Consider the following 26712-nt stretch of genomic DNA (forward strand, 5'->3'; position numbering starts at 1 on the left):
TACCTGTGCCGCATCGGACTACCTCACAAGATGAGTGGAACAGATCAGACCCTGAGCTACCGAAGGGATACTATCCGGAGACCGGAGGACATCCACTTCACCTCACACCACTATTGCGAGTGTCTGCCAGAAGCCAAGGTATATGTAATAGCCCTCAACAGCCCCTTACTAACCACACCAGCAATAGGTGGAGTTGCATTCTAACTGCTGTCCCAAGCCAAATGAGTGCTTCCAACGCTGGAGGAGTGCCACAAGTGGCGCTAGCTGCTCCAGGTACCACACTGTCTCTAATCATTATTGGTGAAGGGCTTATGGCACAGGTTCCCAAAGTGCTTAGTCAACCCCTGTGATCAGGGCCTGAGCCTTCTCCAGACAAACTATTAAGCTCAGACCTACTCTACTGCTGCAACAACAAGCAGTGAAATGTCTGTGGTTTCTTCCACTCCTGATGTGGGATACAAAGGGACTGTTCTAATTGTGTATATTTAGTTTGTTTTTTCTCTCTCCATTTTTACATGTTTATATTTCAGTTTTCTTTTTCTTTCTTTTTATTTCTTGTCACATCAATTGGCCTTTATCATCACTGTTGCTCCTCTGATCACACAGGGTTCCTAATAAGATTATGTAAATCTATATCCCCTCTGGCATCTTTAACAACCAATATTCCAACGTTCCTATCTAGCCTCAAAGGGTTAAATTGCATAAAGCTGGGAACACAGACACAGACACGGCAAAGAAGAAACCTGTTAAGGAATATCTATTTATTCACAATAAAAACTGCAACTTATCACTGGTCAAGCTACTCAAACATCCCAGATGGCTCAAAACAGAGGGCTACTAACTTAACACTGACGTTCTTACCACTTTGGTGTAGCGGCATGAGGGATAACCTGTAACAGTTCAAAGGGACTGAGCTTTTTACACACCTACCACTCCTACTAACCTAAAGCCACTACATACCTAGGCATCACTTTGCCAAGTTGGTTACAGTGTGATGTTTCAAGATATAATGCCACAAATAATCACCAACGGTTTTTAGTATGGTCCCAGGCTCTCAAACGACAACATAATTGGCTCTGGCTGATGAAAAGACAACTCACCACAGGCTTACCTTCTCCTCCAACCTAATTTTCGCCCCAGTAATCCACTATCATGGACAAATTCACTGACAAAATGCCTTCTAAAAGACCGGCAAAGAAGCTGCAACTCAAAGAACCTGCATTACCTTCCACTCCACATCTCTCTCCAGCGGACTGAGAGGAAGAAGAGGATCCATCCCAAGCGCTTCTCCAAGCCAAGCCTGTATCACTGCAAGTATCAGAGACCGTTTCCAATCTACTCAAACTAATCTTTAAACACAATTTAAAGACCTCAAATGGTCTATAGATAATGCTCTTAATCTCCTACAAGCTCACTCATCGCAACTCACACTCTTAGAGACAAGACAAAACACAACGGAAGATGAGCTTCATCAGCTATAATCCACAATTCAGCAGCAGCATACCACATTAACATCCCTGCAAGACAAGTTGGATGACCTAGAAAACAGAAGAAGCCGCAGCAATCTTAAATTTGTTGGTTTTCCAGAAACCTTGAGATCCACTGAAAAATTCCTTCTATACAAGCCTGGATCCGAGATACTCTACAAATCCCAACCACTTTGGACACCCTTCATGTAATTGAAACGGCACATAGACTTGGTCCTGTCATTGAAACGACACACAGACTTGGTCCATATGCTCAGTGCTACATAGAAAAGGCATACGGTTTGCCCTTCTTTCACAGTCACGCTTCGCCTACAAATTGCCACTCGCATCCTCTCCACTTTTTGTCAGTGGCTGAAGCCCCACAATTCTTCCAAGATGTCATGCCAGGTTGGGATTAGGACACATCCAGCCTTCCTGCCCACTCCATGCCTGAAAATGAGGGGCTACAGTAATCTGCTTCCTAATACCTTCCTAATCTGCTAGTTACAACAACTGCTCCTATGTTGGCCCATTGGGCCCTGTTCATGCCGGTATTGTAACCTACCCCATCTGCCTCCACATCGGGACTTAAGCATAGTATAATCTCCCCCCCCCCACTTACCTTAATACCAACCTTGTCCAAGCATAAACATACAAGGGAGAGAAGATGTAGAGCAAGTCAGAATTGCATCTAGGGTGGGACAATAATCGCCTTTGTGTCTTTAATAAAATCATGACTTTTCATCATTTAATAGCAAAATCATGTAATTTTATAATTAGACACGGAGGTTCATATTGCAAGTTTAAAGCTGACTGGCAACTGTAGAGTCAGCAGTCGAAAAAAACAATTTACAGAAAGTAGATTTCCGAGACCAGTCTGCTGTCCTCATCAGGTCCTCCAACCGTGCCCCCGATGTCATCATCGTCGAGGATGAAAATCCCCAGACAGAATGCGCTCCAAACATCAAAGTGTAGAGGCGTAGAAGGATATTGATGCGTTCCAGTGCAAATCACATATTCCCGTAAACAAGCCACCGTGCACAAGGGAAAGCTGGATAAGAAACAGATGTAATTGAAGTCTTCATACACCTAGATATAATAAAAGTCACGCCGTCGGGAGTAAAGGAACGAGCATTAAAATCCAAGGCATGAACATCTGAAGCCCTCTGACAGGATACCAGGCAAAACAGCGTGACCAATTTCGCCAACAATTGGCATAAGGAAAGACCTGCATTAGAAGGTCAAGAGGTAAACAACTACAGCACCATGGAGACACCCCACATAGTGGAGTAATGTGGTATAGGTGGGCGAGAAAGGCGGGAGCCACGTAGAAGTCGGCATACTAAAGGATGTTTTCCCGTCGGACGACCCTTGAAACCCTGATGGGCCGAAGAAACGGCAGACCTATATACATTTATCGCCTGGTAGGCTCGCCCAGTTTCAAACAGAGACGTGAAAAATTGGGTAATTGCCGAAACAGGTGCAGAAACTGGATCCACGTCCCTAGCCAGGCGCCAGCCCAAGATCTCCAAGCTGACCCATATGATCTTCGAGTTTCGGGAGCCCATGCATCTGTAAAGAGGCGTTGAGTTGCGTCCGAAACTCCTGATATATGGCAGGGTCCCCTGAAATCCGCCAAGCCATCAACAGGAGGGAGCCTTCCAGGAGGAGATTATGGTGACGTCCTGTTGGGTCCCGAAGGAGGTTCGGACGTATCGGCAACAACCTGGGGACATCTATTGTCAACTAAAGAAGTTGAGAGAACAACGATTGAGTCCCCCAGAATGGGGTAAAGAGTAGGGATCGACTGATATTGATTTTTAGAGACGATGACGATACCGATGATCTGTGAACTTTCAGGGTGATAGCCGATGTCATATTCCGGCTCCCAATCTCACTCTGCGGTGCGCGAGGGAGCTGAGCAGACAGCTCAGGGGAAGTGCTCCCTCGCCAGCCGCCCGCCCGCCCAGCAGATAGCCCGCCAGCGCCGCCCGCCCATCAGCCAGTCTGGCATGTCTGTTAGCCGCAAGGCTAACAAGGCATTTGGGGGCAGCATTTTTTGCCGCCCCCTGGAAAATGCCGCCCAAGGCAAATGCCTTGTTTGCCTCGCGGCTAAAAGGTCCCTGAATACAGTGTGTGTGTAGTGTGTATACAATGCAGTGTGTAGTGTGTATATAACGCAGTGTGTGTAGTGTGAATATAATGCAATGAGTTTGTGTAGTGTGTGTGTGTATATAATACAGAGTGTGTGTGTGTAGTGTGTGTGTATATAATGCAGAGTGTGTGTGTGTGTAGTGTGTGTGTATATAATGCAGAGTGTGTGTGTGTGTTTGTGTAGTGTGTGTGTGTTTGTGTAGAGATGTAATTTGTGTAAAATGGGGGGGCATTTTTTTTTAGATTCAAATGTTTTTTTAGTTCCCCCCTCCCTGCTTCTTACCAGGGAGGGGGGATATAGTATTCCCTGGTGGTCCGGTGGCTTGTTATGTACTGGGGGGGCCCGCAGCAAGCTGTTACTTACCTTCCCTCCAGCTACCAGTGTAAATCTCGCAGTCTGCGTGCCGCGCAGAGTGTTGCCATGGTAACCTGTGGCAGCACTCTGATGGCCGCGGGAATCGCAAGATTTGACATGTGAGCTGGAAGAGCTGCTGGTAGGTAAGTAACAGCTTGCTGAACCTAACCCCTCCCCCCCCCCCCACATCCTGGACTGCCAGGCTTGTAATGGGCCCTAGGAGGTATTATCAGCAATATCTCTATTGGCCGATACCGATATTGTCGAAAATACCAAATATTGGACGGTAATATCGGTAAAACCGATAATCGGGCGATCCCTAGTTAAGAGAACCAGCTCTGCCAATTGGCGGTGAACTTGAAGCATCACCCTGGAAAGCATGGCAAATGGAGTGGAAGTGTAGAGGAGGGGTCCATGCCAATCCTGCTGGAAAGCGTCCACCGCCTATGTGGTCGGATTCGGACGCAAGATGAAGAAACAGTAGCTGGGCGTTGAGCCGTGAGGCAAAAAGGTTGATGTAAAAGGGACCCCTAAGAGACAAGATAGTACTAAACACCTCAACATCCAATCTCCAATCGCTGCTCTCCGTGCAGGCCCAGTAGGTACTTCGCCTGCACCACCAGATTCTGTGTCATACAAAACTCAAAGAAGTTTGTAGCCAAGCGAGCCAACAATGCCGACTGAGTGCTTCCCATGTGGTTGACATATCGAACAGCTGATACATTGTCCATCTGTAGGCAAATGCAGGCCTTCCCCTTCGCGAAACTCTGAATCGTAAATGATCCCGCTAGAAGCTCCAGAGCAAAGTAGCAGTGGCCGGCCAGACTGGTAGAGACCCGCCCCTGGAACACCCTCATCAAGGAGGACTGGGCCTCATCTATGGCAGTAAACGTCCCACCAAAATGGCCAAGGTCATTAATAAAGGAGTCACCAAATAGGAGACCTTGGGCATCTTTGGCAGCCTCAGTGAGCGCAAGGTTAGCCAGTTTCGGCTCAATCTCAAACAGGATGGCTTTACGTTGCTCCATAGATAGTAAAGCATTGGCGCTGCCCGCAATACAGATGGCCTGTTGGACCCAACAACAGAGTTTGTCCAGGTCAAATAACCTGTTATAAGCCCTGGAGTCCTCAGCAAGATCAAATAGTTTGGACAGGGGCCCAAAAATATCCAGGTGCCGAGTCCAGGCCCTTACGTGGGTTAAAGCCCAACTTTGACAAGACTTGTGTCATATTGGGGTCAGCTTCAAGGGTCTAGGGCACTAAGTGTCAGGATCGGGACAGGGATCCAACACGCAGAGTACAAACAGTAGCCAGATACGTATACCGGACCTTAGAATGGCCGGACTAACGTAAGTAGTACAGTATAGAATGGTCAAAGACAAGCCGAGGTCGAGGGTAACAGAAGACAGGTAAGCGAGAGACAAGCCGAATCAAGGGTAACAGAGATAAGCAGAGTAAGGTAAACAAGCCGGGTCAAAACCAAAAGGGATAATAGAATACACAAGCACTGAGTGACTAGAACAAGCTAGAACCACGACAGGGCAATGAGCTAATGAAAGAAGCTCTGTTAAATACCCTGTTCAGAGCAGTAACCACGCCTCCGAGGCATCCTGATTGGTCCTGCAGCAATTGAGTGACAGATCGTTTCAGAGGTAGAGACCACAGGTACCCTGACACTAAGCTCTGAGCCTATAATGTGTCGACTTGCTAAGGGGGCGCTGCACCCAAGTTTCTAGGTAGCGGCCCACATGGTCCGGCGGGAGCAGCACGGCCGACCTCAGGTGATGAAGGTCATCCGGGTCGAACAAGGGTTCGCCCAGCGGGTCTATGAGGGCAGTCCCCGCAGCTGCGGGAGGATCAGTCCCAGGGTCGCCTTCTGTCATCCCCGCTGCAGCAGAGGTAAGGAGATCAAGACCCAAGTCCCCATTGTCATTCTCTGAGTCACTATTGGACTCCATTCCAGCCTTCTCACTAGAGCCGATTTCAGAGTCGGAGTCGCTCTCATTCTGTGTTCTTGCGCATTTCCACCACCGCGCCCATTCTACCAGGCGCAAAAAGGCTATTTTGTGTGGATTTGACAAGATTTCAGGGGTGTCCTGAGATATGCCAGTCATATTGTTTCTGGAGGCAGATGGAGAGATATGCCTATATTTATAGCTTGCTTTTATTTGGTGCATTCCCAAGGGAATCCAACTCATGACGTGGGGTATGCGTTGAGGGATCTGTGGCCCACATGCCAGAGGGACGAGTCATCAGTGTTTGGGAAATCGTTTGGGATAAGGCAGAGGACATAGAGAACATTGTGGCCATAATAGCGTTGGTCACAGACCTCTGGAGCTCAAGTGACTGTGCATCCACCCTGCTAGGTTTGGTGTCCCCTGACTAGGTGGGTGGGAGGGGGGTAGGGATTGAGACAGCCGTAGCTGGGGTCTTACCAAACACTAGTGGGCTATCTAACTCTCCAGGGGTAGATGGGAATACAGGTAAAACTAGCTAAGACCCACAAATTACTGACACAGAAATAGATTTCTCAATAGTAATGCTGTCAGGGGAAATGAGGTAATCAGTGAGGGTTAGTCATCCAAACTAGCACACCATAAGTGATAGAAGGGAGTTCACCAGGGCCCAGACCAGCAGCTAGAGACACGAGGCAGAATGAGGAGGGTACATGCAGAAGCCAGAAGGAAAAAACGCTGAAAATCACAAGATCTCAGTGATAAACCTGCAATTTTGCAAGGAAAAACTCCCAAACTGAGAAATGTGTATCGTGACCAAAGAGACAACTCACAAAAGCTGCAACGAAACAAACTAATGGTTGGATACGAAAAAACTTGCAAATGAACAGATGTTTGCGGACCGAACTGCAATGATAAAAAAAAACGGGATTACTAATTGATTTCGCACGTAGAACTGTATCACACCTAGGACTAGAAGGTAACGTCTTACCGGGCCTTAGAAAGGCCCGGACTTAACGTACCAGAGAATAGTCAGAATACTTGCCGAGGTCAGAGACACAGAATGGGACACAACGATAAGGGAAAGCCAAAAGTCAGGAATACCAGAATACAGGGAAGTCAAAACTAAGAAAAAGCCAATAACCAGAAGAACACACTCTCGGACAACCACTAAGGGAAACCACGACAGGACACTGAGTAAAAGAAAAAAATAAGTTTAAATAAGTCTCCTTCAGATCTGATTGGCCGTACCCTACCTTTGATCCCAGAATGTGTGTGCGCGTCCTTTATGTGACGTCACATGCATGTCAACCCCCCGGGACCCGGTATAGCAAGTAGGGGAGACAAAAAACGGCAAGACCCGAGCACCCCCGAAGGGGAAGTCAGAGAATAGTGTGTATAAAGAAGTAGAAGGAATGAAAAAAGGTCAAGACCCCCCAGCTGGTCTGGGACCCCGAGCACAGAACCAAATAATACACAATAAAAAAGGTGCACAAACAGATCTACAATGTAAACTCAAAGGTTAAGTAAACTAAAATCCCCAGGCAAATAATAAGAAAAATACAAAATAAGTAGTAAAAACAAAGTCTCTAGACAAAATACTTAACTTACTGTGGAGAAGCTAAGAAAGAGGAAGTATGAAGGGAGGTGCTGACTATTATACTGGGACTTGGTATGGGAGTGGCCTAGTACTATGTATACCATATTTTTCTTACTGTTTTGTATTATTTGCTGTTATTGGTGGACAGTAATGAAAGGGATATGCAATATGAACCTCTGTGTCTTGTTATAAAATCCATGATTTCCCCTAAGGGGGGGTTTGTATTATTGTTTTAATATTATGTTTTTTTTTTGTTTTTTTTTAAACAATAAACAATGGCATCATCATCAAATGTTTTATGTATGATATATATGAAAGATAATTTCCTTTTAATTAGATATATGTATAATGATATAGGGTATATATCAGAATAATGTGTAATATATACTGAACACTTTTTTTTTTTTTTATGTATCCCTTTCCCTTTTTGCCCTCCTTTGCCCCTCATGGAGCCCCATGAACATGCCCTGCCTGAAGTGCAACCATCAAAATATATCAAGAGAATATGAGATTTCGCTGGGGGCATGAATTAGAGGAGGAGATAAACGAAAGACAGAATTGCCCCTGAAAACCAGAAGGGATCTGGTCGCACCATTCATGTTTCTAGAACATGAATGGTGCGACGTCACTTCTGGGTAGAGTTCAGGATAAGAATAAGTATAACAAGATCTTGGAGGCTCATCCTAAAGGCAGTTCTTGATTAGGGAATATGAGAGAGGGGGTGGATACCCCTACTTAAGGATAATTGACTACAGCCAGTGAAAAGGCGGTCACAGCGTTTTGCTGCAACACGTTCATGTGACTGAAGATTGGATCTGACCGTAACATTTAAAAATGGACATCTACTGGAGTTACACAGCCAATAGAGGAACCTCAATCGAGTGATATGCGTATTGGCACTTGATTACAAGGACTTGGCACGTATATGCTTTTTTATATATTTGTTTTATAATTGTTTTTAAGTGAATTTTGGCAAATAAAATATATTTATACTACTAAATCAGCGTAGTTTATGGTCCTGGTGATCTTCAGCTTCAGTTCGTTTGAGGTCTTGCCATTCCTGAAGTAGGCAACAGGCATGTAATCCCAGAGTCAGGAAAAAAGTCTCTGCATAAGGTGAGCTTAAATTATTTTTTTAAGCAATTGATATTTGGGAGTAAAATGAATACTGTACCACTGGAGTATTTTCTCTTTTTTTTCTATAAACCTATGTTTGAAGACCCACTTGATGAATGGTATTATACAACCATAAAGGTATAAAGGTGTCAATTACAGAGCCAGTTGTTACAGGCTCTGATCCATGTGAATGGATTATCCTTTCTAGTTTTATGTGTATTACAAGCTACATTACACTTGTTATTGTTTACTTCTTATAAACACCCAATATATGTGTGATATATAATTTTATTAAGGGTAAGAACTACGGCACTTTTTTTTTTTTACAATGTTCCACTCAATCGCTTTCATCACATCTTATAGCCTCCACTCACTTTTTTTTTTATTTATATGTGAGGCATTTAAAAGCAAAGATCTAGTGAGTACATTGAGGTATTTAAATATTCAAACACTCACCTTCAATGGCTGATAGGCAGAAACAACCATTCTGGCCTTAAGATGGACTTGACTATGTGTATAGCTTACAAATATTTGTGTATCACCATGAGATTCAGCTTGAAGTTTAATCCCGCTACAGTAATTACCACTGGGTTTTAGCCTCCCTGAAAAAGAAAATCAAGAAATTAAGTGTATAAATTGCAACAATTCAAGTTATAACAAGTACATTTTCAACCAGTCATCAGTCTTTATGATGTTGAATTAACGTTAGTTAAAACTTACTTTGAAAACGCTTTTTGAGCATTTATTTTTGAGGGAATCGATAAAAAAAATGTATATCATTTTTTTTCTTCTTTATTTTTGATGTGCTTAACATATCAAAGAGTACGTACAAAATACACATTGAGTAGTCTAAAGTTAAGTAATCTGTCACATCATAGCATTCCAGATGTACAGAAAAATCAGCACATATTTGGTGTAAGAAAGAAAAATGACAAGAAGAACAGTACATAAAGATAAGAACAGTAGGGTAGTATGTATGCAGGCTATATGCACTGTGAATAAGCTTCAGAGAGTAGACAGTGACTAGCTGTATAGGCAGACAAGCTCTGAGAAAAGACCCCTCAAAGGCCCCCCAAACAGGCTATAAATGAAAGTCCAACAAAAGAAATGAAAAGCGAGAAATAAAAATGAGCACAATAACTACATCATTGGCAAGATGCATTGACAGGAAATCCTATCAGAATGAGGTTGCCCCAGACCCAGCCTTGCACTCAACCCATGCCCTCTAGGGACCGTGTACAGATCCTCCAGAGATGTCCCAGTATGAGGCTCAGCAGTCCACTTGAGTGATGATGTTGGGTTGCTGTTTAGCAATCAGGTAAGTGAATTGCTCTATGTTCGGGGGAAATCCCCTGAACAAAGAACTGCTTTCTAGAACATGTTTTTCCTCGAAAGGCCAAGTGTGTTTTTCAGGGGGAAATTTAATATACAACCCAGTCTTATTTTCAGGGAAACAGTGTGTGTCTGTGTGTGTATATATATATATATATATATATATATATATATATATATATATATATATATATATATATATATATATATATATATATATATATATGTTAAAATTACATTTGGCCTGAATTTGTGGGAGAAGTTATGGCCCCTATTTAAACTCTTATCCCCTACTCAACCTTTGCCGTTCAAGCTATTTGTCTTCTCCATAGCAACCAGCACTTACGGTCTGTAGTTCCCGCCAAAAAATCAAGCCTCCAGCAGCAGTTCGTCACCAGCAACTTTACCGCCTCTGACCTCCGTGCCTGCCAACCGGCTTCTCACCAGCATTGGTACCCGGCTTCCGGTCACAAGACCGGCACGTCCACGTAAGCATTTGTTCGGGCCTAAAAACACGGGGATAGGCTCCCTTCATAATACTTACCTGTTCATGCATAATCATCCTTTCATGTACTTCTGTGGTACGTGCGGCCAAACAGCCAACCACAGAGTACGCTCACTTTAGTTTGTTCTTTGATATGGTTAAAATAGCCGTCCGCACAATATATGCACGTCCGTCTATAATTATGTACAGTGTAAAATAGCCAACCACAATGTACATGGCTTTTGTTTGTTCTTTTTGTGCGGTCCATTAACTGACCACAGGCATTTCTTTCTGCTTACCAGTCATTGCCGTTCGTTCGTTTCTAACCGAACACAGTGGGCTTTACTGTTTAAATTCACCTATCTGTCACAAAGAGAATTGTTATACCGTTCATTCTAAACCTCTAAATGGGCCACGGTAAAGACCCTTCACTACGATTTCAACAACAATTACCTCCTAACTAGTGATGTCGCGAACATGAAATTTTCCGTTCGCGAACAGCGAACTTCCGCAAATGTTCGCGAACGGGCGAACCGCCATAGACTTCAATAGGCAGGCAAATTTTAAAACCTAGAGGGACTCTTTCTGGCCACAATAGTGATGGAAAAGTTGTTTCAAGGGGACTAACACCTGGACTGTGGCATGCCGGAGGGGGATCCATGACAAAACTCCCATGGAAAATTGCATAGTTGATGCAGAGTCTGGTTTTAATCCATAAAGGGCATAAAGCACCTAACATTCCTAAATTGTTTGGAATAACGTGCTTTAAAACATCAGGTATGATGTATCGATCAGGTAGTGTAAGGGTTACGCCCGCTTCACAGTGACAGACCAAACTCCCCGTTTAACGCACCGCAAACAACCGCAAACAGTCCATTTGCACAACCGCAAACTCCCCATGTGCACAAGGTTGGATACCAAGCTAGCCATGTCCCGTTCCTTGTCCTCACTGATGTCATTGAAGGTCTCTTCCTCCACCCAGCCACGTACAACACCAAGGGTCCCCGAAAGGTGACAACAAGCTCCCTGGGACGCCTGCTGTGTTTGGTCTTCCACCTCCTCAAAGCCACCTTCCTCCTCTGACTCCTCTTCTTCAGACTCCTCTCTCTGCGTTGCCTCTCACACATTTTTGGAATGCCTCAGACTCCACCAGCTTGTATGGTAAAAGCTGGCGGGCTAAGAGTTCAGACAAGCCAGCTGTCAGATTTCAAAAGGCCTCTGAGGCACACGCGGAGAGACGAGAGGCACCGGACCGGACCCGCGAGACGGACCGACCGAGCCCAGCAGCCAAAACCCCCCGGGGCCGACCCAGAGCCCTGTCGGACTACACACCCATCACAGGATGCTACAGCCCCTTCTGCAGGTACGAGACCGGACCGGCACCCTAACCCAGCACTGCAGTGCTGCTCAATGTGCCAGCCTCAGACCCAGGCCCAGAACGAGCATAGGATGACTGAGCAGTACCATGACTTTGGAGGGCCAGCACCGGGCTTTATGGACTCTAGCCCACCAGGAGGCTACAGGACTCACCCACCGAATAGCATTGGAAACAATACCCGGCAATCTATGGCTCCTGAATAGCATTGGCAACAATACCCGGCAATCTATGGCTCCTGAATAGCATTGGCAACAATACCCGGCAATATATGGCTCCTGAATAGCAGAGATACAGCACCCACGGACTGGTGATCCTTAAGGTGCAGCTAAAGCCACTTCGTCTATAGACAGTCATAATGTGGTGGAATCTCGGTAAAAATAAATTTAGTAGGCCGAGATTACCACGTGGCATGTGTACGTGCGTATACTGGTGTATCGGTCGGTTGGTTGCACGTGGCAAAGATACAATCAGTAGTGTACAGAGCATGTGCGAGAATACCGGATGTAGTATTCCCCTCCTCCATTGTGCTGGGCAAGCCATGTGGTCAAACAGGAAGTTAGCTCTTGTTCGATTGATTGGGTAAGAGTATGTGTGGGTGGAGCTTATTATGGGAGGAGTTACATGCCTATATAAGGAGCCTACACTATTGTTCGGGGCTCAGATCTTGTTGTATTTTGGTGACATTAGTCCCTCTGAGTCCCGGTCGGTGAATCAAATAAAGAATCTCTTCCTTCCTGAAGAAACCTGTGTCCATCTCTCTGTGCTTGGCTTCCGTCAGTTTCTCCGGTATCAATAACAGTTAACCTTTCCACATCATATACATGTTGCAATGCATAGTCTCTGAGAGCGGTTGATCACGACTCATAATAGGATGTCTTCCATGTTTTAGTGCAAACTAGTCTAACTACTAATATAGTTGAAACATGCTACTTGTATTCATGCCAGACAACCATGCAGGCCAGACTAACAACCATGCCAGGGCCAATCATAGTTAACCACCTCAGATAGTAACATGGCTCCCTCTATATACAGAGTAAACATGGCTCCCTCTATATACAGAGTAACATGGCTCCCCTCTATATACAAAGTAACATGGCTCCCCTCTATATACAGAGTAACATGGCTCCCCTCTATATACAAAGTAACATGGCTCCCCTCTATATACAGAGTAACATGGCTCCCTCTATATACAGAGTAACATGGCTCCCCTCTATATACAGTGTAACATGGCTCCCCTCTATATACCGTGTAAACATGGCTCCCTCTATATACAGAGTAACAAGGCTCGCGAGCTGCAGGTGGGGGCCCTATAAAAGAATAATGGGGGGGATCTACTGTCCTCCCCCCGCCCCCAACCCCTGCGCGGCGGGTGGGGGCCCTAAGTTACAATAAGAGGGGGGACCTACTGTCCTCACCCCGGCCCCCACCCCTGAGCTGCGGGTGGGGGCCCTATAAAAGAATAATGGGGGGGACCTACTGTCCCCCCCCTGGCCCCCACCCCTGCGCGGCGGGTGGGGACCCTAAGTTAAAATAAGGGGGGGGACCTATTTTCCTCCCCCCGGCCCCCACCCCTGCGCGGTGGGTGGGGGCCCTAAAAAACAATAAGGTGGGGGGACCTACTGTCCCCCCAGCCCCCACCCTTGAGCGGCGGGTGGGGGCCCTAAATGAATCCCCCCCATCAAAGGTGACTAGGGGTCCCCAAGCCCCTAGTCACCCACCCACCCCACCCAAATAAAAAAGCCCCTACCTACCCCCCTCACCCTAAAAAATAGTGAGGTGGGAATAAAATTACTACCCAACTTACCATTTGACGTCTTCTTTTTTCTAAAATCTTCATTTTTCAGCCCCAAAAAAGGCCAAATAAAAAGTCATCATACCCGTCGAACTTAAAAATAAAAGAAAAAACCCGAGCGCAAAAAAAAATTCCCGACATAAAAGAAAAAAACGGACGCTCAAAAAATGAATCCATCTTCACCCATGGAGGGCTCCGCGCAGACTGAACTCTGCAGGGCGGGGGAAGGCCACAGGGACTTCACCTACCCACACAAAGATGGCGGCGCCCTGAATATAGATCGGGGCAGAAAATACAGATTAATAAATAGGTAATCTGGGGGGCTTAGGGGCATTTGGGAGTGACTAAGGGGTCAATTGGATGTAGTGGAGGCGAGAGGGGAGTTAACAAAAAAAAAACGGGATTCGGCATGACAGTGCCACTTTAAATTCAAAGATGTTCTTAAATTATCTAAATGTAGATATATATACTCACGCACTGCTTAATATAACGTATTCACTATGACGTAAGCTTAAGCCTGTTTAAATTCAAAGATGTTCTTAAATTGTCTAAGCCTGTCTAAACACTACCAAGTTGTTGAATCTGACTGACAAACCTCATAATAATTTAACATATAAAATGTGCATGTATTAACATATACCCTATTGTTACAATTGTTACTTGAAAAGCATGAGGAATGCTGTTGGGGTACCACATGCTCATTTGTTATACCTCCATGCCCTACAAAAATAAAGAATTAAAAAAAAAAAAAAAAAATGTATGCAGCTTCCGAATGAATCTAAAATGGATGCTGTCCAGGAGGTGGGAGGGTCTGGAAGGGAGGGTCTACTGCTGATTGGCTGGAATGTGTCTGCTGACTGTGAGGTACAGGGTCAAAGTTTACTCAATGATGACGAATAGGGGGCGGACCGAACATCGCATAAGTTCGCCGTCCGTGGTGAACATGCTATGTTCGCCAGGAACTATACGCCAGCGAACCGTTCGGGACATCTCTACTCCTAACCAACACCTCTATGTTACTACAAAATTTTATTGTTTATCGTTTCTACATTTCATTATTTAGACCTGCGCCAAATTTCTACGCCATCAACCACCAACAGCCTACCTGTTATCCCGTATTTCATTAACAGGTATTGTTAATCTTACTCAATACGATTACGTTTCTTGTAAAGGCCGCACTCCACCTTCCTATCATTTCAATTCACAATTGTGGGAACCCAGGGCTTGTCTCTAGTTACGGCCCACCTCAACACGTAGGTTCAGCCCCATGGCCAAAATCAGTTAGCCATCTTGCTCGCCCTTTTTTAGGGCTCAGCTATGGCTCCCCAAATCACAGCCACACGTTTTGAATCTCTTGCGGTCACCGAGAGGCCAACATCCCGGCCAGAGATACACGACTTAACAAAAAACTTTCCATCCCCCAGTTTGTTATCGCTTTTGGCATTTATTGTGATGTCATCTGCACGGTGTACCCACATAGTCGACTTAGGCATCAAGTATGGAGGGTCCTCATTCTTTGACTACCATAAGTCAGTGTCAGCCAAAGCAGCTACTCATCTGACACAATTTAACATAAAAATTGACTGGTGCCAGATGGACTCAGAGCTTTTTTGCTGTCACTTTGCCAGTCTAAGGCCCCCGTCCTGTGTCTCCTGTAGTTCTACTTCTCACTCCACCAACTGTGCCCTTGTGAGGTAGACCCTTTCAATTCTCACCACTTCTTCACCCCCCACTCAAGACAAGAAGGCGGGCAGAGAGACAAGCTGGACAGACCCATTTCTTTCCTGGGCAAGGCCCAGGTGTGCAATAACTTTAATGCCGAGGAATGCAGTTTAAGTGCATGCAGGTTGTTGCACATCCAAAGACTATGTGCCAGGCCCGACTGCGTTCACACCCAGCTAGGCATCTGGTAGAATATCTGGTGATGGGTTTCTCACAGTGGTTTCACACGGGCCTCATTGCCATCCCCTCAGGCACAAAATAGATGAATCAAGTAAGTTGTGTAGGAATTCTTAGGAAGACCATCCAAAATAGCTACCTCTGCATAAGGCTTGCATCTGAGAGTCTTGGGAGCTAGATGCTGGTGTGTTTAGGACCAAGGCTCTGCATAAGGCTTGCAGCTGAGAGTCTTGAGAGCTACATGCTGGTGTGTTTGGGACCCAGGCTGAAAACAGGATTACTTGCATGAGCCACTCTAGGGCATGACCAGCTTAATTAGAGTATATGTAGTTTGGTTAATGACATTTGTAGAGTTCTGCCTTCCCAGACGTGGCCGGGAAGACGGTGCCTCTCCTACTGCCAAATTTAAGAAAGGTCCAGACCACAAGGCATTGCGAGTAGCAGGACAAGGGATACTGTGGGGGAACATGGGCTGGCAGGGTTGGAGTGTCGTTTAGAGATAGATCATTACCTTGAACTAAATTCTTGCAACATCTGTTAAGAAAATGAATAATGAGTTAACCATGCAAAACTTTCATGCAAATTGATAATATCCCTTATATCGTCTTGCTAACTAGTGCTGATAGGCAAAAGCATGTCTAACCTATGACAGGTGATGCCCTGATAATTGCCAAGTGGCTGTGAGAGGCTCTACCTATGATTTGGGCCATATGGGCTCGTAGCCATGATGCGTTGTGGCAGGGTGTTGGCCTCCCGGTGATGGTAAAAGAGTCAAATACATGTGAGGCCCTGACTATGACCCTGCAGAAGGGAATGGGAGGCACTAGCTATGAGTTTGGCGAAACCTCAGTGAGTTTTTTTTTTTTTAGACTAAGGTGAGCTCCTAACCCTAAAAGCCAGTTCTCTTTCCCTAGACGGGGATTGTTTCTCCTGTGAATGAGTGAGTATGTAAATGTATGTGCGCAAACAAACAGAATAGAATTAGAGAAAATGAAGGACTGGAAAATGGCACCTGATGAAACCACCAATTGTGACATTAACCATAAAATAGAATGGAAATACAGTGACCAACAGAAGTAAAAAATTGCTCTTTATAAACGGAACATGAAGAGGAGAATCTGATTGTGGCTTAAACTTAAAGAGACTCCACAGTGCCAGGAAAACAAACTGTTTTCCTTGGCACTGCAGGATCTTGCAGTGCTCCCTTCCCTCCTGCCCCCCATCCCATGTCGCTACTTACCTGAATCCAGCGCTAATGCCTATGCTCCTCCGCCCGCCGACATCAGCTGGCAGGGGAGGCCTAATGCCCGTTGCCACACGTGCACATTAGACCTCGCCATAGGAAACTATTATTCAATGCTTTCCTAATGGAAAAATCTGACACTGGAGGTCCGTGAGGACGTCCAGCGTCAGATAACGGTCCAAAAGTCCATTAAAAATCCAGAAGCGCTCCTAGTGGCTCTCTGTTAGACAGCCCCAGAGGGCAGACTTAGAGTTGCAATGTAAACACTAAGTGCAATAGGGGCATAGCACCCCAGGCCACTTCAATTAGCTGAAATGGTCTGGGTGCCTGGAGTGTCCCTGTAATGATGATATGTGTAGGTATAATAAAGGCATACAATTTTGAGAAATGGTCCCAGGTGGAAATACTAGGTACCAACTCTCAAAAATGATTACCCACATAAAAGATTAGAAAATTCAATATGATAAGAACAAGTTCTAAGTCTTTATACAAAAATGTAAACAATAAACATTTAGACAAATATTGACACACACTAAGTGAAAAAGACTTAAAGTGAATATAACAGTCTGCTTGACTCATCTCATGTGTGTATATAATATATTTATATATTAATGCCTTGGTCTGTGGTTGTGGGAGGGGCTTGAACCCACTTAAAAGGGCTGCTAATCCTCTCCCACCTTGTCGTTGATGGTCTGGCGAGTCTGAGAGGAATATTTCCGGTTCAGACCGCCATTTTGATTCTTGTACCTGTGTTCCCTTGCGCTCTCCTGTTTCTTCACTTGCCTAACCATTTCCAAACAGTTTCGTTGCTCCACGGCCTCCTTCCGGCGTCCGCGCATCCCGGTCTCGGCACAGCTAGTGGTCTAAAACTGTAAGTAAAACCCCAACCATAAGGCAACAGCCTCAAACGTTGATCGTTTTCGCACTAGGGGTTTTCATTCGTTACACATTGGTGTTCGGCTAAACACTCTAACTTGTTACGTACACCTCGTTTGGCATAACTTTAGTTTAAAAATAACAGGCATACTCATGTTCCGTATGCAATTAACTGCACAAACGCAACCATTTGTTTCACTCTATTACAGCAATATGTGTTCGGTTGTTTCAATATGCCAGATGATATGAACGGCACATGGGGGAAACAAACAAATGAATAGTCGCTACAATGTATTCCTCTTTTTGGTTTTGGCGGTAATATCCTGGGGTACATCTAGCTCACGAATTTCATTGCGATTAGCCTAATTACAATAAGTAATACGCCCCTACTGATAAAAAAAAAAAAGGATATTACAGTCATAGGTTATGTTCATGAATTAGGATAAATTATATGTAATGACAGACTGGATTGTTTAGCTGATATTGTCCTGATACCACAGGTTTCATTTTGGGAATTAAACTTTGATTACGGATTACAAACAACTTTGAATTGTGACAATATGTCAAAACTATTGGCTTTTTAGGTTGGTAATTAATAAACAGTTACTATTCTAATTTCTAATTTCTAAGCTATATGTTGATATTTAGTAGGCATGTAACATTTTACTTTTCTTAGGTACCTGAGATTACAGACTGTTGCTTTACAAGCACAACAACCCGTGGTTTGTTCCTTTTCTTTTTGGGCTCATGATCTGTCTAGCTAAACTTATACGCACAGATACTCATTTCATGCTCATATCTAAAGGTCGCAGAATGTATCTACTGCCACCGGCTAATTCATAACTCTAAATAACACCTCGTCCTGACTCAACTTTTATCAGGTACGACACCAGAATCCAGTACCTTTCTAGTTTTAGAGTGGTACTGGCTTTTAGGATTTTAGATTGCCCAACTAGGATCTGGTTTCCGGTCTTAATCTTAGGTCCTGCGAGGCCAACTCTCATACTCTGAGGTATACGCCCCTCGGGCCAAATCATAATTAGACTCCTTGCATGGTCGCATAGAGAGGGCCTCCCATGTCACACCCATTCTATCTCATGCTTTAGTTCTCACCAGAAGCCAACACTGTGGCCTTACATTTCCCCTCGGGCCAACGCATAGGTAGAGCCTCTCACACCGCTTGGCAATTAGAAAGGACTCACGTGTCACGTTTTCAAATAGCAAATTGTTTCGCTGCTTGGTATCTAGCTAGTACCTCGCCAGTACCCGACACCTTCATCCAAGGAAAATGATTACCGTATATACTCGAGTATAAGCCGACCCGAATATAAGCCGAGGCCCCTAATTTTTCCCCAAAAAACTGGGAAAACTCATTGACTCGAGTATAAGACTAGGGTGGGAAATGCAGCAGCTACTGGTAAATTTCTAAATAAAATTAGATCCTAAAAAAAATATATTAATTGAATATTTATTTACAGTGTGTGTATAATGAATGCAGTGTGTGCGTATGAGTGCAGCGTGTGTATGTGTATGAGTGCAGCGTGTGTGTATGAGTGCAGCGTGTGTGTGTATGAGTGCAGTGTGTGTATGAGTGCAGCGTGTGTGTGTATGAGTGCAGCGTGTGTGTGTATGAATGCAGCGTGTGTATGAGTGCAGCGTGTGTGTGTATGAATGCAGTGTGTGTGTGTATGAATGCAGTGTGTGTGAGTGCAGTGTGTGTATGAGTGCAGTGTGTGTGTGTATGAGTGCAGTGTGTGTGTGTATGAATGCAGTGTGTGTATGAATGCAGTGTATGAATGCAGTGTGTGCAGGGCCGGTGCAAGGATATTTGCCCCCCCCCATATGTCCTGACCTCCCCTCCTCCTCCCTCAGTGGTCCTTACCTCCCCACCCCCGTGTTACTTCACCCCCCTCCCCCAGTGGTCCTGACTCACCCCTCCCCTAGTGGTCCTTACCCTCCCCTCCCCTAGTGGTCCTTACTTCCCCCTCCCCTCCCCTAGTGGTCCTTACTTCCCCCTCCCCTCCCCTAGTGGTCCTTATCCCCCCCTCCCTCCCATAGTGGTCCTTATCCCCCCCCTCCCTCCCATAGTGGTCCTTATCACCCCCCTCCCTCCCTCCCATAGTGGTCCTTATCCCCCCCTCCCTCCCTCCCATAGTGGTCCTTATCCCCCCCTCCCTCCCATAGTGGTCCTTATCCACCCCTCCCTCCCATAGTGTTCCTTATCCCCCCCTCCCTCCCATAGTGTTCCTTATCCCCCCCTCCCTCCCATAGTGTTCCTTATCCCCCCCTCCCTCCCATAGTGTTCCTTTTCTCCCCCCTCCCTCCCATAGTGGTCCTTATCCCACCCCCCTCCGATAGTGGTCCTTATCCCCCCCTCCCTTCCATAGTGGTCCTTATCCCACCCCCTCCCTCCCATAGTGGTCCTTATACCCCCCCCCCCCCCCCACAGTGGTCCTTATACCCCCTTTTTTTTATTATTATTTTTTTTATTATTATTATTATTTCTTATTTATATTTTTTTTTCGTCCCCCCTCCCTGCTTGATACATGGCAGGGAGGGGGGCTCTCCTTCCCTGGTGGTCCAGTGGCAGTTCAGTGGGGGGGAGAGGGGGCTGGCAGAGCTGTAACTTACCTGTCCTGCAGCTCCTGTCAGCTCTCTCCTCCTCTGCGCCGTCCGTGCAGCTCCTTCTATCAGCTTACACTGTAAGTCTCGCGAGAGCCATTTACACTGGGAGCTGACCGAGGTGCTGAACGGACGGCGCGGAGGAGGAGAGAGCTGACAGGAGCTGCAGAACAGGTAAGTACAGCTCTGCCAGCCCCCCTCTCCCCCAGTCTGTATTATGGCAATGCAAATTGCCATAATACAGACCTTGACTCGAGTATAAGCCGAGTTGGGGTTTTTCAGCCCAAAAAATGGGCTGAAAAACTCGGCTTATACTCGAGTATATACGGTAAGTTGCCTTATATATAGTATTAGTTATGTCTCAAGTTCCTGATATCCCTGAGTGTCATGGGCATGAAGGGGTGCTGCCCAGAGACAGCACTATCCCTTTAAATGTAGGAACCAATTTAGCAAAGAATAAATGCAAAAGACACAATGAATAGTGCAAATAAAGAAATACATTTTAAAGAGAATCAAAGTACAAAAAGATAACAAAACAACATAATAAATATATACAAAGTGACAGAACAAAATGTATAGAACGATATAGGATAAGCATGAATAGTGCTTGCAGTGAATACTTAAATAGTCCTTTGGTATGAAGGCAGGATTGTGCAGGCACCACTAGTAATAGGTAGGACACAGATCCAAAGATCACAAGGCAGATATACCAGGAAGCAAGACCAAAGGCAAAATAAATGAACCAGGCTGCAGGGTCAGGATCACTGGAAATAAAGCAGAGATCACGGAACCAGGACACAGGATCGGAGGGCACAGCAACGAAGGACCAGGAGGACACAGGATGAAGACCAGGAGAACACAGGAACAAAGAACAGTATGCAGGATCAAGGAGCCAGGAGGCAGGAGGCAGGAGCCAGAATCACGGGGAACCAGGGAAATAGGAGACAAGAAACAATGATCTGGCCAGGAGTGAGGGGAGAACCCAAACTAAATAGGTGCTAAACAAGGACCAGGTGAAGTGCTAAATGAAAAGAAATGAGGAACAGTGCCAAACAGAAACAGTGGTGAGTATGAGTACTGCACGAGGGCAAATCAGCTAAGGAGTGTCGTGACACTGAGGAGCAATCACTTCACAGCACGCCCTCTAGGCCCGGTATACCAGGCCAAGGAGCTGATGTTAATAGTCCTTCTTCCCTGAGATCATGGACTATCCCATGCCTCACTGCAGAATTACAAAGGAGATGCATTCCTTTCCCAGCTACTGCTAGGAAAGCAGAATTGTACAGACTTTTGAATACCAACACCGCTAACTCTGATGCTGGGGAAGGGCCTAGTGGGTCTCAGTTGCCGGCCTTTCATGCCATGATGACGTCATTAATGTCATCTATTGGCACCATTAGTGAAAGACTGGAGAAATTGGAGGCAGTATGTTCTCCCCAGGTTCCGGCAAACCCAGCTATTCCCATTCACGCTAGCACAGATGTCATGCCCGGTAATACACTGGCATCAATTACAGTCCCTGAATGTATCAACCCCTCGCACATGGTCCCAGCTCACCTTAAAAAGGACATTCTGGAAGGCAACAATGTTAATCTGGTCTCACTTCTTATTGACTCCCAGGATGTTCTTAAAAATAGGACATTTGCATATGGGGATATTTTTTGTGGTCCTAAGGGCAAGAGACCCACGATTGAACAAAAAATTATCCATTCTGGAATTTGTACTGGGTTTTGGCATTTATAGGGATGTGTATTATTTGGTTTATCATGAGAAAAGAGAAGAATTAGATGTGTATATGAACAAGCTGGTGGATCTGGGGCACAAATATGGTTGTACTGCTTTTTATGGTTACCACTGTTCCTTCTCTGCAAAAGTGGCTGCAGCTCTGACTCAGTTGAATTACAGCATAAATTGGTTATTCTTAGTTATGCTGCAGACATTTTGCAGGGCTCAGACCCCCAGCTTGTGTAGTGTGTGCATCTAAGGCACATAGTACTAACTTCTGCCCTAATACGGCAAAAACTGAACAGGGCCACTCTGCCTGTAATTTCCCAAGACCTACCAGAAGCCTAAATTATAAACTGGGTAGGGACATTGTGTTCCTGGACAAATCTCAGATTTGCAATAATTTTAATGCGGGTACTTGTGGTTTTAGCTCTTGTAGGTTATTGCACGTGTGTTCCCATTGTTTCAGGGCTTATTCAAAGTCCATGTGCCCAAATTGAAAATAACACACTCCCCACAAGTAGCCTTACACACATGTTGGCTCTTTTTGAATCCCTGACTATCCCAGTCTCCCCTCACAAGACCTTAGGTCCAGACACTAGCGTGCAATTTCTGGGGATCCAATTGGACTCTATCCACATGCAGGCTAGCCTCCCACATGATAAGATTAAGCGCACCCTATCAAGCATTAAACACTACTTACAACTAGGTTCTTGCAACCACAAGGTACTTCAATTGCTGCTAGGGTCGTTCAATTTTGCCATGAGAATCATCCCACAGGGTAGATACTGCATTTCTCGTTTACTATCTTTATTTCCACAATTCACCTAAGACACTTCACGTATCACATTAGACAATCACGCAACCTCTGATAAACTTATGTGGAAGGTTTCCTTACATCTTGGAATGGGCAAGTCATGTTTATCCCCCTCCTCCTCTCTAGCAGCATGTAATAAAATTAGTTACTGGGCATCCCCCCATGTACCTCTAATTTACAGAACAGGGGTGAAGGCTATTAGAAGAAAATGGTGGGCATTCTGTTTTCCTGTCCTGCCCCACCTGTGTTTCCACAGATACTACCCATGGGCTGTGGGTCAGTATCATAATTATAATACCAAGGTGGACCTAGTGTGCCCTCAGCCACCACTCATTGGTAGTGGTGGGGCTCTAAATAAATATTGAATGGTGTTGAACTGCCATTGTCTGCCCTGCAAAAACAATTCTAAACTTGTCCCCCATAAATAATACATACTAGAGAAATGACTTGTTGCATGTATGGTACACTCTTGATGGCATAGAGTGCATTACATGGTTGGGCACTTTATCAGAAATCTACACTTTCATAAATATTTGTCCTGATGGTACATAAAGGAGACATATTCTACATCCTACATTTCCAGAATTTAGTAGAGCCCTGCAAATCCCATAGTTAGAGGACAAGTTAGCTCCTTTAGTTTTCTGGCAATGAACGAATGCTTGCATGGCATACTAGTCATTTAACAGAGATCTAGAATGAGACCCCCACTGTGTGGTGCTTGTAGCTCATGAAGTGGAAGAATAGAATGACTACGGACTAATATCAGTGGGATGCCAGAGCCTGAAGTAGCCTCAATAATTATTGATGTAAAAGAACAGGGATGACTAGTCCCCAAGTTGGGATCCAGATCTATCCCACTATACCTTCCATCAGGACAGGATATACAAAATAAATGTAAAATGTATAGGTGGTTTTGTCAGAGTCTATACAGATGATACAATTTCTAATTAGTGGGCTAATAGCTGCTTGATCCAAGGAGACATCTGACTGCTATTTTGGGGTCAAGAAGGAATTTTTTCCTAGTTTGTTGCAAAATTGGAAGCGCTTCAGACTGGGTTTTTTGCCTTCTTTTGGATCAACAGCAAAAGCATAGTTACATAGTTAGATAGCTGAAAAGAGACTTGCGTCCATCAAGTTCAGCCTTCCTCACACCTGTTTTTTGCTGTTGATCCAAAAGGAAAAAAAAAAAAAAAAAACACCAGTTTGAAGCACAATTTTGCAACAAGCTAGGACAAAAAATTCCTTCTTGACCCCAGAATTTAGTCAGATTTATCCTTGAATCAAGCACATATTACCCTACATTGAAAGATTATATCCTTGAATATTCTGCTGTTTGAACATCTGTATGGACTCTGATAAAACCACTTCTTCAGGCAGAGAATTCCACATCCTGATTGTTCTTACAGTAAAAAAACCTTTCCTTTGCCTTAGACAAAATCTTCTTTCTTCCAGTCTAAACGCATGGCCTCGTGTCCTATGTAAAGTCCGGTTTGTGAATAGATTTCCACACAATGGTTTGTATTGGCCCCGAATATATTTGTATAATGTTATCATATCCCCTCTCAGGCGACGTTTTTCAAAACTAAATAGGTTTAAATTTGTTAACCTTTCTTCATAGCTGATATGTTCCATTCCTTTTATTAATTTTGTAGCCCGCCTCTGCACTTTTTCTAGTGCCATGATATCCTTCTTTAGAACAGGTGCCCAAAATTGCACAGCATATTCAATATGTGGTCTTACCAGTGATTTATAGAGAGGCAAAATGATATTCTCGTCCCGAGAATGAATGCCCTTTTTCATGCATGACAATACCTTACTGGCCTTGGCCACTGCTGATTGACATTGCACATTGTTGCATAGTTTGTTGTCTATAACAATTCCCAAGTCCTTTTCGTGTGTTGTTATCCCTAATTCACTTCCATTAAGGGTATACGTTGCTTGTGTATTCTTTACGCCGAAGTGCATAAGTGCATATGTGAGGAAGGCTGAACTTGATGGACGCAAGTCTCTTTTCAGCTATGTAACTATGTAACTATGTAACATTTCACCCTCTCTTTGGACAGATGCCGTGGCAATCTCTGGTTTTGCTGCCATCTGGGGAGATCAATGGCTTTGGGGATCATGGCCTACAGACATTAAGTCCCTGCCCAGCTTCTCCACTACTTCGGCCTTGTTTGAGTTATATTCAATCGTGGCAGCTGCCATTGCCTGGGGACCTAAATGGTCCGGTCACTCGGTCAGGTGTTACTCAGATAACTTAGCCACTTGCCACATTGTGAATAAAGGCTGGTCTTCATCTTTAGTCATCATGAGATTGTTGAGGAAACTCACATGGGTAGCGGCCACTTGCCAATATTTATCACATGTATTCACGTTCCAGGGTGCACAAACATCTCAGCTGACCATTTGTCTTAGCTTTGTTTTCAGGCTTTATTCCTGACACTAGTGCAAATAGATTACAGTGACCCAATGTATGCTTAGTGCAAATGAGTAAGTAACTCTGACACCCCGGTGGGGTCCCCTTTACCTTCACCAACAGTAAAATGCAAACACAAAGAAAATAAGGTGAAGTATCTTACATGCACTTTTCAAATGATTCTTAACATAGGCTCAATCCTATAGTAAATCCTAAAGAAAACAAAGCAGTAGATAATAGTGCTATATTGCCTGTACTGTTTTTCACAAATCCAATAAGGCTTTAGCAAATGCAAACTCACAAGAGTGGAGCCACTGTAGATTGGGCTCAAATAATTTGCCTTGTGGGATGTTAAGGGTCCGGGATCCTTGCATTGGGTGACCACAGATTCGAAAATGGAGTGTAATAAAATAATATTTATTCTTAAAATACACAAATAAAAAATAAAACAATAATAAAAGACCTTACAATCTCTGTGGATCAGTCTTAGTAGCAAAACGCGTTTCGCCCCTTCAGGGGGCTTCCTCAGTTGCTGTTTTCTTTCCTGGAAATGTCTTCGCTTTTAAAAGCCATCTGTTGCCACTTTTTCTCCCTCTTTCTGATTTCCGGTCTGTAGTATTGTAGTATTTTATTCCTGACACTACCCACTGCTTCCAGACTGGCTACGCTCAAGTATATAACAACAAATGATACCGCACTCTATGATATAAATTAATGATGTAAAGCAAATACTTGCAAATATGAATTTATTAAATATGTAGAGATAATAAAATATCTCAGAAATTAAGTGGATAATGTATATCAAATCTCACTATGAACACCTTGATAACAATGAATATACTGAACAATACCATAATAAAACCCCAATACAATCCGACAGAGTCAGTTAAGAGCGTGCAAAAAGGCACTGTATGGTAGAGAGCCCTCTATCCACTGTACAAAATATATACAAAAGTCCATCAGCAGAATAATGTTGAAAAAAATGTGTATCTAAAAAAAGGATATATCCAAAAATATGAAAAAAGAGGGCCATTGAAGGGATCATTGGATCCCGAGCGCGCAGCCCAGCACCCCACCGACGACGCAGTGAGACCCTCTGCCTCATCCAGCAGCACAGGAGGACTGACTGGACGTTTCTTAATTTGCCACAGACCAGAAATAACCCTTTATCTCTGGATTTATCTAATCATCAATGAGAGGATTTCTAACTACAAGTTTTGGTGAGATCAAACCATAAAGCATTGAAGAGACATTTATATACTACCATCAGTGTGTACACACTCGGACTGTAAATATTTTCTTTTTTTCTTTTTTCTTTTTTCCTTTTCTTTCTTTTGCATTTTTCCCTTTTTTCATATTTTTGGATATATCCTTTTTTTAGATACACATTTTTTTCAACATTATTCTGCTGATGGACTTTTACATTATCCACTATAGGAATTAATTTCTGAGATATTTTATTATCTCTACATATTTAATAAA

The 26712-nt window shown here is 44.3% G+C and overlaps 1 protein-coding gene across 1 annotated transcript in view; it reads right to left on the minus strand.

Annotated features, from left to right (window-relative positions):
• Positions 1–26712, minus strand: part of NUP210 (nucleoporin 210) — a 657387-nt gene that overhangs the window by 400310 nt on the left and 230365 nt on the right. The window contains exon 14 of the mRNA XM_063426963.1: positions 9103–9248. Within this exon, the coding sequence (XP_063283033.1) occupies positions 9103–9248 (146 nt within the window). The remainder of the gene's footprint in view (positions 1–9102; positions 9249–26712) is intronic.

This window comes from Pelobates fuscus, chromosome 7, assembly GCF_036172605.1.
Source record: "Pelobates fuscus isolate aPelFus1 chromosome 7, aPelFus1.pri, whole genome shotgun sequence".
In the NCBI taxonomy this organism is placed as follows: Eukaryota; Metazoa; Chordata; class Amphibia; order Anura; family Pelobatidae; genus Pelobates; species Pelobates fuscus.